This window comes from Littorina saxatilis, linkage group LG10 (assembly GCF_037325665.1).
Source record: "Littorina saxatilis isolate snail1 linkage group LG10, US_GU_Lsax_2.0, whole genome shotgun sequence".
NCBI lineage: Eukaryota > Metazoa > Mollusca > Gastropoda > Littorinimorpha > Littorinidae > Littorina > Littorina saxatilis.
In genome coordinates, this window is record NC_090254.1 from 12,206,424 (window position 1) to 12,223,233 (window position 16,810).

Genomic DNA, 16,810 nt, shown 5'->3' on the forward strand with positions numbered 1-16,810 from the left:
TTTATACGGTTTCTTAAAAAGAAGTTAATAATAATATACAGATTTCATGAACAGAAAAATTGAAAAAGCAGGGTCTTACTTCTTCTTCTTCTTCTGCGTTCGTGGGCTGAAACTCCCACGTACACTCGTGTTTTTTGCACGAGTGGAATTTTACGTGTATGACCGTTTTTACCCCGCCATTTAGGCAGCCATACGCCGTTTTCGGAGGAAGCATGCTGGGTATTTTCGTGTTTCTATAACCCACCGAACTCTGACATGGATTACAGGATCTTTTTCGTGCGCACTTGGTCTTGTGCTTGCGTGTACACACGGGGGGTGTTCGGACACCGAGGGAGAGTCTGCACACAAAGTTGACTCCGAGAAATAAATCTCTCGCCGAACGTGGGGACGAACTCACGCTGACAGCGGCCAACTGGATATCCAGCGCGCTACCGACTGAGCTACATCCCCGCCCGTGCAGGGTCTTACAAGGGAAGAATCTAACATCAAGGGGTCTTAAATGGGGCGTGGTGGGGGGGGGGGGGTTGGGGTAGCCGGGTAGCTCAGTTGGTAGAGCACTGTGGCGGGCGCTGTGGCGGGGTGGTAAGACGTCGGCCTCTTAATCGGAAGGTCGAGGGTTCGAATCGCGGCCGCCTGGTGGGTTAAGTGTGGAGATTTTTCCGATCTCCCAGGTCAACTTATGTGCAGACCTGCTTAGTGGCTTATCCCCCTTCGTGTGTACACGCAAGCACAAGACCAAGTGCGCACGGAAAAGATCCTGTAATCCATGTCAGAGTTCGGTGGGTTATAGAAACACGAAAATATCCAGCATGCTTCCTCCGAAAACGGCGTATGGTTGCCTAAATGGCGGGGTAAAAACGGTCATACACGTAAATTTCCACTCGTGCAAAAACACGAGTGTACGTGGGAGTCTAAGCCCATGAGCGAAGAAGAAGAAGAAGAAGAAGGTAGAGGACTGGGCGGGTCGGACACGGGTCAACTTTATGGTATCCCTGTTCCACCACTGTGTCACCACACTAAACAGAAAGTTGAGTCAAGCGAAGCACGAGGTAATAAATTAAGAGAGAAAAGTGTACAAAACCGACCCCTTCAGCCAGTTTTCAAGTAGCCAGATATATACATAGCCTCAAGAGTCAGGTGGAACATATACACTTATTCAGGATTTCAAGGGTAAGTGCACGTTTCGTCCTCATGCGCGCAAGTATAAAACTACAAAACTACAAGTGTTGATTGAAATACCATTTTGTGGGTTAGAGTCAGTGTGAAGTTGACTGCAACTTTGTCAAAGACTGACGACTTCAGTATTACGTTTTTACTCTTATAAATTGTTGCTGTCTTCGCCATTTTATTTCAATTTCTGCTGTTTGGACATGTCATTTCATTCGTGTCATTCGAATAGCTGGTCGTTTTATAAAATAAACGTTTACGATACCGTATAGTATTGCCTTTTTCATTAGAGTCGTACGTCGCCGTCTTCGTAAATACGTGAGTGGGTACAGTACTAAGTGGTTTCCGGTGAAGGAAATACAAACAGAATCGAGAACTGAAAGCTTTCACCGGTTTGGCCTGTCGTTTACTGTTTTCCCTGAATAACAGGCCACCCGCATTGCAGTTACGTACACTGGTTGGCTGGTCCCGATGATGTCTTTTGATTCTATGGGCACCACTGTGTCATGCTTTATTGCTTTATTATTTCCAGATACAGCGTACAGACTTCACAATGCAGATCTCTGTTGCACCATTCCTCTTTGCCCTTTTGTGCCTCTTCGGAATATCACGGGCTTCGCAACAAAATGACCCCCATTTCTCTGTGAACAACGAGAAAGGAAGGGGCAGAACTCTGCCAAAGAAGGATAACTCCTTGGCCACGCCAGTGGTGGTGCAGATCAACTTTCAACAGTCACTGGGCACCATCACCACCCACTTCGTCGGCGTCACCATAGATACTGGGGCTGTCGAGCATAACTGGGCCACGCTGGATTTCAGGTAGGGGGAGGACCTTGATTGTATCGATTTTCAGAAAAGAGGTGAGCGATTTTGAGGGATGAAAGTAAAGTACAGTCGAACCTGCTCTTACGAGCACCTCTCAATAGCGACCACCTGTCCATTACGACCGATCCCCGACGATTTAAAAAGAAGTTTGTTGATATATATAAAAAATATTTTAATATTTATATCTACCTTTTCATGGCGGCCATCTGCCCATAACGACCACCTTTGGTAGCTCCCTTAGGTGGTGCGCGGTTATAGAACGGTTTGACTGTAATTGTGTCTTGAGAACAGAGGTGAGACTAGTTGTTGTTGGAACCAAGAGGGAATGTCGAGTGAAATGATCACGACGACACAAAAGCAGGGCGAGAAACGAAGCTCTCTAAGCTCAAGCAGCTACAGGTTACCCCCCCCCCTCCAAGTGGTGTGCTCGCTTTCATTGTTTTCCCAACATTTTGTTTGACTAGGTTGTCAGATAGTTTTCAGGAGAAGTAGAAGAGAGTAATTAAGATACCAATCGAGTGGACGCCAGCCGCTTGAAATCAGAAGCAAACCTGAGAGTTTCAACCAATCCAAACCCGCGGCTGGTTCCCACCCGGTTGGTATCTTTCTCGTGCACTACCAGCCCAGGGAACTTATGAGGATACCAGTTTGAGGACATTTATCAAAATACTGCGAGTCAGGCATCAACAATTGTCAAAACTTATTTAAAGAACGAATCCGTGTCCTATTGTGTAAGTGGCCTAGCTTCTTTACACCCCCGGTATAGGGGTGTGTATAGGTTTCACTCGATGTGTTTGTGTGTTTGTGGCGGTGTTTGTGTTCGCAAGTAGATCTCAAGAATGAACGGACCGATCGTCACCAAACTTGGTGAACAGGTTCTATACATTCCTGAGACGGTCCTTACAAAAATTGGGACAAGTCAAACACACGGTTAGGGAGTTATTGGTGGATTAAAATTATACAACGACTTATAGACGGACACCCCCGTTGGTCAAAGGGAAATAACCATTCTCACTGCCACCAACTGAGAAGGTTATTTCCCTTGACGGGGGTGTTTTTCCTATCAGAGGAATTTCTTGTTGTTGTCATTTTACAATCTGATATTTAAATGTTACTTTGCAGCTCCAAGAAGGTCCAGACCTTAGCACGTGCTTTGGTGCCAACCTTCTTCCGCTTAGGCGGCACCAATGCTGACGAGATGACCTATGTTCTGGACACTGGTCGTGACCACAGTGACCACAGTACGATTATGGCTCCAGCAAAACCAGGCTTTAACATGACAGGTTGGGCGTTTATTGAAAACTCTTCTTGTTCTTGTTCTCGTTCTTGTTCTTGTTCTTCTTGTTCTTCTTGTTCTTGTTCTTGTTAACCCCTGAGCATGTTCTGCAAACATGCCCACACCTGGAGACAGCACGCCAGCACTACTGACCGGAAGACACCAGCCTGGGCACCAAGCACTGGGGACCCACTGCCGATCTACAGAAGACTTGGGATTTTTTGGCAGCCACCGAACTGAAGATTTAACGGCTATAACATCAAACGCAGAAGAAGAAGAAGTGATGTTGTTGTTGTTGTTGTTGTTGTTGTTGTTGTTGTTGTTGTTGTTGTTGTTCTTCTTCTTCTTCTTCTTCTTCTTCTTCTTCTTCTTCTTCTTCTTCTTCTTCTTCTTCTTCTTCTTCTTCTTCTTCTTCTTCTTCTTCTTCTTCTTCTTCTTCTTCTCTGAATCGTGTTCGCTCCTCGTGGAGGGAACAGGCCCTCAACATTGATACTAAAGCCTATTGTAATTGAAAAGTAATGATTTCGAATTACAAGCTCGAAGCTAGAATTTGTCTGAAAGAAATGGTTGAAGTCTTGTTATTTGATTCGTGCTCAACTCGGCATTGTCATCCTAGACACACAATCTTGAAACTGAACATGCTAAAACTAACATATTATAATGCTATATCTAGATGTAGGCCTATATTGTTCTATTTGTTTTGCGTAGCAGTATACTTTTTTCTCCTGGTATGTTTTTGAGACATTTTTCAGTTCTTTTTTTCTAGGGCGCTATGAGCGCCATAGTGCTAAGGTCGCGATTGAGCTTGCCACTGGCGGCTTCTATGCCACTGGCGGCTTCCATTTTGTTGTGACGTAGCTCGTCATCTGCGCTGTTCCGGAAATGAGCTGCGCTTTTTTGGAAATCAAACTATCATGTGTTGTGGCCCATCTCCTCATCTGCGTTTGTTAGTTGTAAAAGATCTTTGAAAAGTATGTAGGATATAGACCTTGCAAGAATGGCACCTGCAAGTGGGATTTCATTTGAGGTGCCATTCGGATGTAACACTTATTAATTCAAGAGAGAGAGAGAGAGAGAGAGAGAGAGAGAGAGAGAGAGAGAAAGAGAAAGAGATGGATGGATGAATGGATGGATGGTTGGATGGTTGGATGGATAATGTATTGCACTAATCATGGTATTGATTATTACAATTTCCAGTGAGAGAGAGGGAGAGAGAGAGAGAGAGAGAGAGAGAGAGAGAGAGAGAGAGAGAGAGAGAGAGAGAGAGAGAGAGAGAAAGAGAAAGAGATGGATGGATGGATGGTTGGATGGTTGGATGGATAATGTATTGCACTAATCATGGTATTGATTATTACAATGTCCAGTGAGAGAGAGGGAGAGAGAGAGACTCAGACTCAGACTCAGACTCAGAACTTTATTACAAAAGGATAAAGGTTTTAGGCAAAGCCTATTCTTCCAACCTGTCCTTTATACAACACATAAAGACAGACGCACATTACAAATATAAATTCAATCATATAAAATACAGAAATACATTGTACAGAATGCAACACAATGTGCATTTAAGGAATTACATAAGGAGAACTCAAAAAATTACAAGAGAGAGAGAGAGAGAGAGAGAGAGAGAGAGAGAGAGAGAGAGAGAGAGAGAGAGAGAGAGAGAGAGAGAGAGAGAGAGAGAGAGAGAGAGAGAGAGAGAGAGAGAGAGAGAGAGAGAGAGAGAGATCAAGTTGATGTTTTTTGTTCGAAAGTAATGGAGTATGCATCCAGCGAGACACACAAAGAGACACACAGAGAGACAGATTTGTGTTGTATATAGTGTGACCAAATGTTATCTTTCCTTCCAGCTGAGCAGTGGGTGACCATCAACGAGTTTGTACAGACAGTTGGCTGGGACTTCATCTTCGACTTCAATGCACTCAAGCGGAACGCTGACGGTTCCTGGAATCCTGACAACGCTCGCCAACTGCTGCAGTTTTCTGCTGACAGGAACTACACAATTGCTGGATTTGAGATGGGAAACGGTACGTGTCTATCGAATTACCTTCTGGTCTTCTATCAAACGTTTTTGTGGACGCCACCAGCACTACCCATCTGCAACCACCACTTTGAAAATACAATCACTGTTCCATTGTTTCTGTTTTATCTATATTTTTAATTCATTGTCATTACCCTTTCTCAAAAACAGAATACGATCACTACAACTATAACAAGTACAACACGACTGTAACCCCCAGCCAGCTTGCCAAAGAAATCGTGTCGCTGCAGAGTCTGCTGTCCGAGTTCCCAAAGTACTATGGGTCCTTCATCATCGGGCCAGAGACTGGTGGCATCAAAGAGGAATATTTTCAGGGGTGAGGATACATATTATATTGCACACCATAAAGTCATCACATGGCAGACTTTGTACCAACTTTCCCCCACCTTTCAAACGATTTTAGTCGGCGCCAAGTCAAATCAAAGTCGCTGCCTAAGTGAACAGCGCAAACGCTCAAATTAGTTTTAAGCGACGATTCTCGCCAGACTTGAAGGCCAGTGCAGCTAGCTATCGGAGCTACCTCATAATGCGGAAAGAGCAGTTTGGCTAGAGCTAACCAATCAGATTGCGCGATAAGAAACGTCTGCGCAAAGTCTTCGCCGAGTCGAGCAGTGCTCAACTGAGTTTTGGAGTCGCTGCTAAATCTGGCCTACATCGTACCTAAATCGCTAGGGCCGTTCACATAGCAGACTTTTCGCCGACTTGGCCTTGACGACTCGGGAGCGATTTCAAACGACAAAAGTTGGGGAACAGTTGGTTGCAACTCTGCCATGTGAACAGCACTTAAGGCTTTGGCACAAAATAATGTGCATTCGTGTACCGGACCAGACTGTTTCTGAGGTTATCCCTAAAATGAACAAGCTTCCTTTTGGTTTAAATAATGTTTTAGTCGTTTACATGTTAATGAAATTTACATGTGTTGCAGGTTCCTGGCCGCTGGAGGATCCAAGGTTGTACGGGCAGCTTCTTTCCATCAGTGAGTCATTCTAAGTTTGAAGTTGAGTGATGTAATTTCTCTGTTTAATTGCTATTAATTGAAAAGGTTGATGAGCAAAACTTGTCGACTAAATTCTAAAAGATACACATTTTTTTTTTAAATAGACAAAAAGAAATAATGGCACCTTGGCATTTCCGATAACAAAAATCAAAAACATCCAAATTGTAAGCCGAGTCTAAAAGGCACTGTCGTTCCCGAAAACCAGTTCTGCCCTCTATCTCAGCTCTGCCCTGGATTTTCATGGGATACAAACATCCCTCCACTGGGACATACATCAGGGCCGGACTACCGGGGGGGTTATGGGGGTTGCGCAACCCCCCCCTAGCCTAAACATGTACCTTACTTATTTAATTTTTTTTTATTATTGCTTATTTTATGCCGTTTCATGCAAGGAGCGACCATTTTCCTATCTCAGAATATGACCTACCCGTCAGCTTCAGGGGGCGAAGCCCCCTGACCCCCACAACGAGGGGGGTGGGGGGGTTCTAGGGTTTCCGGACCCCCCCCCCCCCCAGCCAAAAAATAAAAATATTGAATGAGGTATGCATTTCTTTATTTTACATTGAGTTTCAATTTTTGGGGTATTAATCAGTGACAAAATCTGCTGCCTGAAACTGGTAATGATCATCCTCAGAATGCACCAGATTGCACCATTTTGCATCCTTTTTTTCAAAATGTTCCGGGGGGGCATACCCCCGGACCCCCCTAGCAAGCTAGGCGCTTCGCGCCGTCAGCTCGGCGCTTCGCGCCTTCACACCCATATCTTCACAATATACTTTTGAAAAAAACCAGTCATAAAATGAACTGATCCGCCCCTGCCGCCAGGGGGGACATCCCCCTGGGCCACCACTGGCAACCCCCCCCCTCCTCTTCGCCTAGTCCGGCCCTGTACATTCAAACTAATTTCCTCAATGCAGTCTATTCAGGATAGGGATGTTTTTTTATGTTTTTTTATCAAGTTTTATCAACGGTCAAAAGTGTCAATCTGAAAAATTATATCATGAACAATTGAAAAGTATGTACTTTGCAAGAATGGCACCTGTAAGTAGCATTCCATTTGAGGTGCCATTCGGATGCAACCCTTATTAATTTGAGAGAGAGAGCGAGAGAGAGAGAGAGAGAGAGAGAGAGAGAGACAGTGACAGAGAGAGACAGAGAGAGAGACAGAGAGACACAGAGACACAGAGAGACAGAGAGACAGAGAGAGACAGAGAGAGACAGAGAGACAGAGATACAGAGAGCTCGAATCATATCATATGAAGGTTATTTTTTGAAGGAAATAGGACAAGCATACACAAGTAGCCAGGCAGATACTATAAGATGTTTGATGGGTTGTTGACAGACCAGCTTTTTTGTCGGTCCGAGGGGGAGCATATCGTCTTTTGTTTCATATTTATTGACCAAGGCCGAAGGCCGCGGTCAATAAATATGAAACAAAAGTCGATACGCCCCCCGAGGACCGACAAAAAAGCTGGTCTGGCAACAAACCATCAAACATCGTTTTTGTCATCATTTTGGTGGTTCAACATTAAGTGAAAAATCAACACAGGGAGCCATGGTTTGAAACGCGAGTTCTGTTATTATAATGCATGTTCGGGGCCCCAGCACGTTGTTCAAAGCTGGCGTGCGAAAGCAACTTACTGTGTGTGATTTGAGTTTATAATGTTGAGACAAGTATGTCAGGTTTGAGGATGCGAAGTTCTGTAGGTTCCGACTACAGAGTGGTGTGTGAAACCAACAGTAAGCGCCTTTGAGACGATAGTGCCCATTGCATTTGAGCGATGGGATTGTCGTATTTCAAACGAGGGGATTTGCTTGCACAGTCAGCGTTGACCATCTCACAACAGATCTGTTATGTGGATTATCGTGCGACGTTCGAGTCGGGGGCAAGGAATCGCAGGAAGCAAAGATGAGTCTTAATTTTTCCATTGTCACCTTTCTTTCCGGTTGTTGGTGCACATAATATTGTGCGGACAAAATGATGCGACGGCGAGTGTTTTTTGCCTCCAAGATTTTGTGGTGTGGGTATTGTTTTGCTCGTTTCATACCCTCACCAAAACCTGAAACACACCCCACCCCACCCTCCCCCTCTCTCACAATCAGTCCATGAACACAAACACTGACACACACAAATTAATGATCAAGTTACCCCCCCCCCCAACCCTTCACTTGCACACCTGCAACGCAGACGATCATATTATTGATCAGTGTTGGGTTTTTTGTTCTTGTTTGTGTTATTGCAGAATCGGTTTTCTCTTATTGCTACACGTGTCTCTTCATTACATTTCACCATCGCCCTACCACCCTGCCCCTCTCGGTATTCCACCCCTCGGTTTTCAGTGGTAAATATTAGTAATCGAATATTGAAGCTACGTTGAGTCAAAGGTCACAGAAGATTTGCATCGTGCAGCACTGCACGAATTGGGTCAAAGGACACAAACGATTTGCGTCGTGCCGCGAAGGAAAGATAATCGCGATCTTGTTTCTCATTGCCTCTCTGTTTTTCATTCGACTTGTCATTCTGTTTGCTCGGCTTTGTCAGATGTCTTCATTTCTTGTTGCTATGTTCTTTGCTTTTTTATTATTATTTTTTTTTTATTTGCGCTTAGTTTATCGATACAACGTCTTGTGCACGGGTCAAAATGTGTGTGTCAGGGGTCAGGTTTGACTTAACTTGACGTTCGTGTTTCTCCAAACAGAGATACACGCACTCCATGACTTTGTGAGAAGATAAAACATATCGATAGGTTTCATTTGTTTGCGATAAAGCATAAATGTATGACCTTTGATGAGGTAGTTTTGTTTTTTGTTTACATTTGCCAGTTTGCCAGTTCGTATTTGGAACTTGGCGAAGCAGTGTCGTCTGTTTAGGTCTGGGGAAACGCAAATGAAAAGAGCCGAAGAATCCTCGAGCGTTTCTATTGGGTTTGCTTTTGATTATCCATGTAATAGGGCTTCCTGCAACTATGGTAACCGGGGATTTATTCCCCGGGGAACATGAGATTTATTTCCCAGGTGCTTGTGAATGAAAACTCGTGAAAATGATGACAATATAAGATGTTTGATGGGTTGTTGACAGACCAGCTTTTTTGTCGGTCCGAGGGGGAGCATATCGTCTTTTGTTTCATATTTATTGACCAAGGCCGAAGGCCGCGGTCAATAAATATGAAACAAAAGTCGATATGCCCCCCGAGGACCGACAAAAAAGCTGGTCTGGCAACAAACCATCAAACATCGTTTTTGTCATCATTTTGGTGGTTCAACATTAAGTGAAAAATCAACACAGGGAGCCATGGTTTGAAACGCGAGTTCTGTTATTATAATGCATGTTCGGGGCCCCAGCACGTTGTTCAAAGCTGGCGTGCGAAAGCAACTTACTGTGTGTGATTTGAGTTTATAATGTTGAGACAAGTATGTCAGGTTTGAGGATGCGAAGTTCTGTAGGTTCCGACTACAGAGTGGTGTGTGAAACCAACAGTAAGCGCCTTTGAAACGATAGTGCCCACATGTTGCATTCGAGCGATGGGATTGTCGTATTTCAAACGAGGTGATTTGCTTGCACAGTCAGCATTGACCATCTCACAACAGATCTGTTATGTGGATTATCGTGCGACGTTCGAGTCGGGGGCAAGGAATCGCAGGAAGCAAAGATGAGTCTTTTTCCATTGTCACCTTTCTTTCCGGTTGTTGGTGCATATAATATTGTGCGGACAAAATGATGCGACGGCGAGTGTTTTTTGCCTCCAAGATTTTGTGGTGTGGGTATTGTTTTGCTCGTTTCATACCCACACCAAAACCTGAAACACACCCCACCCCACCCCCCCCTCCCTCACAATCAGTCCATGAACACAAACACTGACACACACAAATAAATGATCAAGTTACCCCCCCCCCCCCCAACCCTTCACTTGCACACCTGCAACGCAGACGATCATATTTATATTGATTAAATATTCATATAGGTCAGTGTTGGTTATTTTGTTCTTGTTTGTGTTATTGCAGAATCGGTTATCTCTTATTGCTACACGTGTCTCTTCATTACATTTCACCATCGCCCTACCACCCTGCCCCTCTCGGTATTCCACGACTCGGTTTTCAGTGGTAAATATTAGTAATCGAATATTGAAGCTGCGTTGAGTCAAAGGTCACAGAAGATTTGCATCGTGCAGCACTGCACGAATTGGGTCAAAGGACACAAACGATTTGCGTCGTGCCGCGAAGGAAAGATAATCGCGATCTTGTTTCTCATTGCCTCTCTGTTTTTCATTACTTTAGACTTGTCATTCTGCTTGCTCGGCTTTGTCAGATGTCTTCATTTCTTGTTGCTATGTTCTTTGCTTTTTTTATTATTATTTTTTTATTTGCGCTTAGTTTATCGATACAACGTCTTGTGCACGGGTCAAAATGTGTGTGTCAGGGGTCAATTGGTTTGACTTAAACTTGACGTTCTCTCCAAACAGAGATACACGCACTCCATGACTTTGTGAGAAGATAAAACATATCGATAGGTTTCATTTGTTTGCGATAAAGCATAAATGTATGACCTTTGATGAGGTAGTTTTGTTTTTTGTTTACATTTGCCAGTTTGCCAGTTCGTATTTGGAACTTGGCGAAGCAGTGTCGTCTGTTTAGGTCTGGGGAAACGCCAATGAAAAGAATCCTCGAGCGTTTCTATTGGGTTTGCTTTTGATTATCCATGTAATAGGGCTTCCTGCAACTATGGTAACCGGGGATTTATTCCCCGGGGAACATGAGATTTATTTCCCAGGTGCTTGTGAATGAAAACTCGTGAAAATGATGACAATGTTTGATATACATGTGTCAAAGTAGAGGGATGATTTTATCCCATGTAAAAGCCTAGACAGAGCTGAGATGGTGCCGTGCATCGTTTACTCAGGAAGGACTGTGTACTCTTGTACATACCATTATCCATACAGCCTGATGTCAGCTGGGTGAAGTCTACTTCGCGACCTTTACTTCACGAAGCTCGCTGCACGAAGCTGAATTTTCGGCAACTTCAACTGCGGAATCAATAAAGCCTTAACGACCAGCCCAGTTTTGATTTTCAACATGATTCCCTTTTCCACAAAGACAACCTCTCAATAGCGACCGCTTCTGGCCGATTCCTCGGGTGGTCGTTAGAGACAAGTTCGATTGTATTTCAAAATATTGTCTTTTTTCAGCTATTACTTCGCAGGTGCTGACCGTATTCTGAGCCGCTTCACTGACGTGAAGATCATGGACTCGTTCAAACTCCAGGTGGACAGCGTCTTCAACCAGACTCGCTCCGTGGACGCTCTGCTTCCCGTCTGGCTCAGTGAGACGTCGTCAGCATACAATGGCGGCGCGCTGGGCCAGTCCGACAGATTTGTTGCTGGATTTCTGTGAGTGTGTCTTCTTGTTCGATTGTTTTTTGTCTGTGAGTTGGTATTTATTTCCCATCGCGATATAACCTTCGTGGTTGAAAACGACGTTAAACACCAAATAAAGAAAGAAAGAAAGAAAGAAAGGTATTTATTTTATTTCTCGGTTTCTGCGAGTTTGTCTTTATTTCATTGCTGCGTTTCCGTGATTTTGTCTTCTTGTTCGATTGCTGGGTTTCTGTGAGTTGGTTGTCTTGTTCGATTTTTGTCAATAACAACGTTCCAACAACTTATCTTTCTTTTTTTTTCTTCTTTTTTTTAATTCTTCTCTATGCAGATGGCTGGACAAGCTTGGAGTTGCATCTTCAAAAGGCATCCAGACCGTGCTTCGTCAGGATTTCTATGGTGGAAACTACGCCCTAGTTGATATTGACCTCAACCCTAATCCAGTAAGAAGTTTTGTGTGTGTGTGTGTGTGTGTGTGTGTGTGTGTGTGTGTGTGTGTGTGTGTGTGTGTGTGCGTGCGTGTGCGCGCGCGTGCTTGAGTGCGTCCGTGCGTTCATGCGTTTGTATGTGTGTGTGTATGTGTGTGTGTGTGTGTGTGTGTGTGTGTGTGTGTGTGTGTGTGCATTTACTCGTCAAACGTAGAAGGAAATCTGGAAAATTATCACTCAATTTTGTGAGTACTTTTTTCCTTGTAACATGAGGGGAAGAGAAAACAAATTCGTCCAAAAAGGGAACTGTCTTAAAAGGGAGGTGCTCTGAAAATGTATGGACGTTATGAACATAAAATCTTTAAAATAAAAATTTAAAAAAGAGAAAAAAAAGGTCTTGAAAGAGGGTTGTCAGGGTTGGGGCATCGTTACCGGTGTAACACGAAATTTTTACTCCACGAAAAATTTACTCCGGAGTAAACATTTCGTACGAAATTCTTACTCCGAGTACACTTTTCGTACGAGAAAAGAACTCCCCAAGGCACGAAAAAATTACTCCCTCCACGAAATTTTTACTCCCCATTTTTTTTACTTCCAGTAAAAATCTCGAACGCGAAAATGGGATGCGTGCGAAGGGATAATGCCAATAAGTGATCTCGCGCACACGAATGTCGCGCTACCCTCCTTCCACCCCTTCCACCACCAAGACTAACAGGGGACAAGGGAGTAAAAATTTCGTACACCTGGCATGGGAAGTTGCTTGTGTTGGGGTGAAGTAATTTATTCGTTATTTATTCGTCAGGGGAGTAACATTTTTGTACGAAATGTTTACTCGGAACTCACCTGTCTTGGGGAGTAATTTTCTCGTGTAATGGGGGAGTGCTTTTTTCGAAAAGGGAGTAACTTTTTCGTACGAAATGTTTACTCCGGAGTAAAAATCTCGTGGGAGTAATTTTCTCGTGTTACACCGGCTCATTCCACTTCACGAACTAGCTTTGATGTCATGTGTGTTTGGGAAATAGTCATGTAGGTGTATATACGGGAAAAAAATACAATGAGAGACCCCAGTTAAGGTTGCAGGTTTTACTTCAATATCTGATTTCCTAAAATCAACAGTTTATCAATGAAATATTTAATGTTTGTCATTTTGTATTGTCAGGATTTCTGGCTGACAGTGTTGTACAAAAGGATTGTACGTGGCGCTGTGTTCAACGCTACAGGACGTCACGATGTCCGTGTCTACGCTGCCTGTGCCAACACTGACAAGTTTGTATAAATCTTCTCTCAAACATTAACGCGTGTGGTTATCTGCGATAGACGAAGGATGAGAGAGAGAGAGAGAGAGAGAGAGAGAGAGAGAGAGAGAGAGAGAGAGAGAGAGAGAGAGAGAGAGAGAGACAGAGAGAGACAGAGAGAGACAGAGAGAGACAGAGAGACAAAGAGACATTAACGCGTGTGGTTATCTGCGATAGACGAAGGATGAGAGAGAGAGAGAGAGAACGAACGAACGAACGAACGAACCAACTTTATTTTTCGAGGGTAATGGAGAGAGAGAGAGAGTGAGAGAGAGAGAGAGAGAGAGAGAGAGAGAGAGAGAGAGAGAGAGAGACAGACAGACAGACAGACAGAGAGAGACAGAAAGAGAGACAGAGAGACAATGACAATGACAATTCTTTATTTAACGAGGGTAGTAGATTAAGCAGTGGTCTGCTTTTTTACATCCAGCCCTCGCCCTAAAGAGGGGCTAACTACAAAAATGAAATAATGAAATGAGAGAGAGAGAGAGAGAGAGAGAGAGACAGAGACAGAGAGACAGAGACAGAGAGAGATAGACAGAGAGAGATCATTGCATTTCTCAAAAAAACAAAAAGGTCATGTCATCTTGCAAACAGATTTTTTTCAGGTTATTCGCTTGGCATCTTTCTTTCTTTATTTGGTGTTTAACGTCGTTTTCAACCACGAAGGTTATATCGCGACGGGGAAAGGGGGGAGAGGGGATAGAGCCACTTGTCAATTGTTTCTTGTTCACAAAAGCACTAATCAAAAATTTGCTCCAGGGGCTTGCAACGTAGTACAATATAATTATTACCTTACTGGGAGAATGCAAGTTTCCAGTACAAAGGACTTAACATTTTCTTACATACTGCTTGACTAAAATCTTTACAAAAATTGACTATATTCTATACAAGAAACACTTAACAAGGGTAAAAGGAGAAACAGAATCCGTTAGTCGCCTCTTACGACATGCTGGGGAGCATCGGGTAAATTCTTCCCCATAACCCGCGGGGGGTCTTGGCATCTTCAGCACCCATTTCTCGATCACTCCAAAGTTCAGCATATTCATTCTTTCATCTGGCCTTCTTCATCCATCCTTTTTGTTGATTACTTTGTTTTGCAGTTTTAAGGCAGGAAGCCTGGTGTTGTACATGCTGAACCCCAACAACTACTCCGTGACCTTTGACATGACCCAGTTGGACCACATGCCTCGCCAGCGCTATACGTTGACCGCGGGGGACAGCGATGGACTCGTGTCCAAGTAAGTGGAGTTTAAAGCACAGTTGTATCCCCTTGTAATACTCTCCTCGTTTGAAGACTTTATTGTTCAGATTTTCTGTTCATAATGTCTGTAAAATAGTCTATGGACCATTTCGATGCTGGGTTGGGACAGGGGAGGAAGAGATAGCAGAATCTCTGTTTCAGCGTACCGCGTGACCCCGCTAGACGTACGAAGATTTTCTAAATGGTCGCTTGGCTATAAATTTACGTACATTTTTAGATTCGCTACCTTTCAGGATGGCCGTATTTAAAAAAAAATGGGGGGGGGGGTATCGTTCCTATTTGTTATCCTTTTTCTTTACAAAATTGAAGGGGTAAGTACGATCATTTTCATGAAAATGAATAAGAAAAATGACTCAGGCAATAAACTTGCGGCTCTCAAACCAGTAACCTTTCACAACAAATAACGATTTAATGACGTTATTGTTAAGTTTTAAACTCTCATCACAAGTGCTGCATTTATACTCACCAGCAAACAAATGTGGCGATATGTTTTTGTGGGGGTTCGTTTGTCACAGACTAGACAAACAACGATTGTAAAGTGAGTTTTCTAGCTAAGGCCAAACAAAAATATATGTCAATTTAGGGTAACGCGACCAAAAAAGATAGGGTCGGTAGGTCGGCTTTAAAAATATATATATATTTTTTTTAATTTAATTGACTTTAAAGGAGGTTACTTCCCTTATTCTCGGTATGGTTCGCAAAATGTTTTTGTTTTGTGAAATGAACAAAAAGTTTTAGGGTCGGCGGGAAAAAATAGGGTCGGTCGGGTTACCCTAAACCAACATATATTTTTGTTTGGCCTAACACTTTCTGTTCATTTTAAGACTTTGCGGTTCTTAAAAACAAAATGCAGCTGCGCAGAATATGATGGTTTTTTGCTATTCTGTACAGCAAATATTTTCTTCAAAAAATTCATTCCAACTTAAAGATTTATTATAATTTGTAGAAACAAAAACATCTGTTGCATCGAGTGTTTTTCAAGACATATTTTCACTGTGCAAACAAATAACTGTTTAACTTTTTTATTTCGCATTATTTTATAGCATTTTTCATCTCTTTTCTTCACAGTTCCACATTTGCTGTCATTTCAGATTTGTGTCTCTGAACGGCAAGAAACTGGAACTGGTGAATGACGAGTTACCGGACCTGAAGCCGGAAATGGCACCATCTGGCTTGGAAACGGTGGCGCCATATTCCTACACTTTCCTTGTGTTTGAGGAAGCGAGGGTTTCCATCTGCCTCCATTAACCGCTGGCGGGGATGATTTGATCTCCTCAAAGCAGTGATTGTACTGTAACTATGAAAATGAGACAGTTTTTCTTGTTGTGCGGTTTTTTTGTGGTTAAATCTATTTTTTTTCTCTTCATTAGTCTTGGAAAAACGAGTGAAAATCGAGATTAACCCCCGCACCAGAACTACCTGACTTTGTAAGCCTTTTTTCATGTAGAGGTCGAACAAGAGCTGTGTGTGTGTGTGTGTGTGTGTGTGTGTGTGTGTGTGTGTGTGTGTGTGTGTGTGTGTGTGTGTGTGTGTGTGTGTGTGTGTGTGTGTGTGTGTGTGTGTGTACGTGTGTGTGTGTGTGTGTGTGTGTGTGTGAGTGTGTGTGAGTGCGCGCACATGTGTATGTGCGTTCGTCAGTGCATGCTTGCTCTGTGTGTGTGTGTGTGTGTGTGTGTGTGTGTGTGTGTGTGTGTGTGTGTGTGTGTGTGTGTGTGTGTATCAGTTAGCGGTATTCGGAACACAGTCATGTTATCAGCTGAATTGGGTACTGTGATTCAAGATGACCCGCATTCCCTGCTTAGTCTGCAGTGAACCTTACAGTGCTTTGTGTGTGTGTGTGTTGCTTCAACAAATTAAACACTCGAAACTTGGTCTGTCTTCTGCGTATGTGTATAAGTGTCGCAAACTCTACATCTCTGAGTGAGTGAGAGTTTGTGTAAGTAGATGCACAGGTATGGTCAACAGTCCCGGGTGTATTTTGCAAAAATACATGTTAGCGGATGCTCAAAGCTGAAACGAGTGATTTGATAAGAGGTCGCACAGACATATCAGCAAACATTTATTAGGACTCAAGGAGAGGAAACTGTACCGAGTTTGGATTTGATTGTAAGGCAGGGTCTGAAACAAAGAACGCCCAACTTTTAATCAAGG

At 43.3% G+C, this 16,810-nt stretch overlaps 1 protein-coding gene across 1 annotated transcript; it reads left to right on the top strand.

Annotated features, from left to right (window-relative positions):
- Positions 1–1,549: 1,549 nt before the first annotated feature.
- Positions 1,550–16,530, top strand: LOC138978175 (heparanase-like). The gene is made up of 10 exons (XM_070350835.1): positions 1,550–1,986; positions 3,115–3,275; positions 5,116–5,292; positions 5,457–5,622; positions 6,232–6,282; positions 11,487–11,687; positions 12,004–12,115; positions 13,260–13,366; positions 14,499–14,636; positions 15,751–16,530. The coding sequence occupies exons 1-10, from the start codon at positions 1,721–1,723 to the stop codon at positions 15,905–15,907; spliced, it is 1,536 nt and encodes a 511-aa protein (XP_070206936.1). The 5' UTR covers positions 1,550–1,720; the 3' UTR covers positions 15,908–16,530.
- The last annotated feature ends 280 nt before the right edge of the window (positions 16,531–16,810 follow it).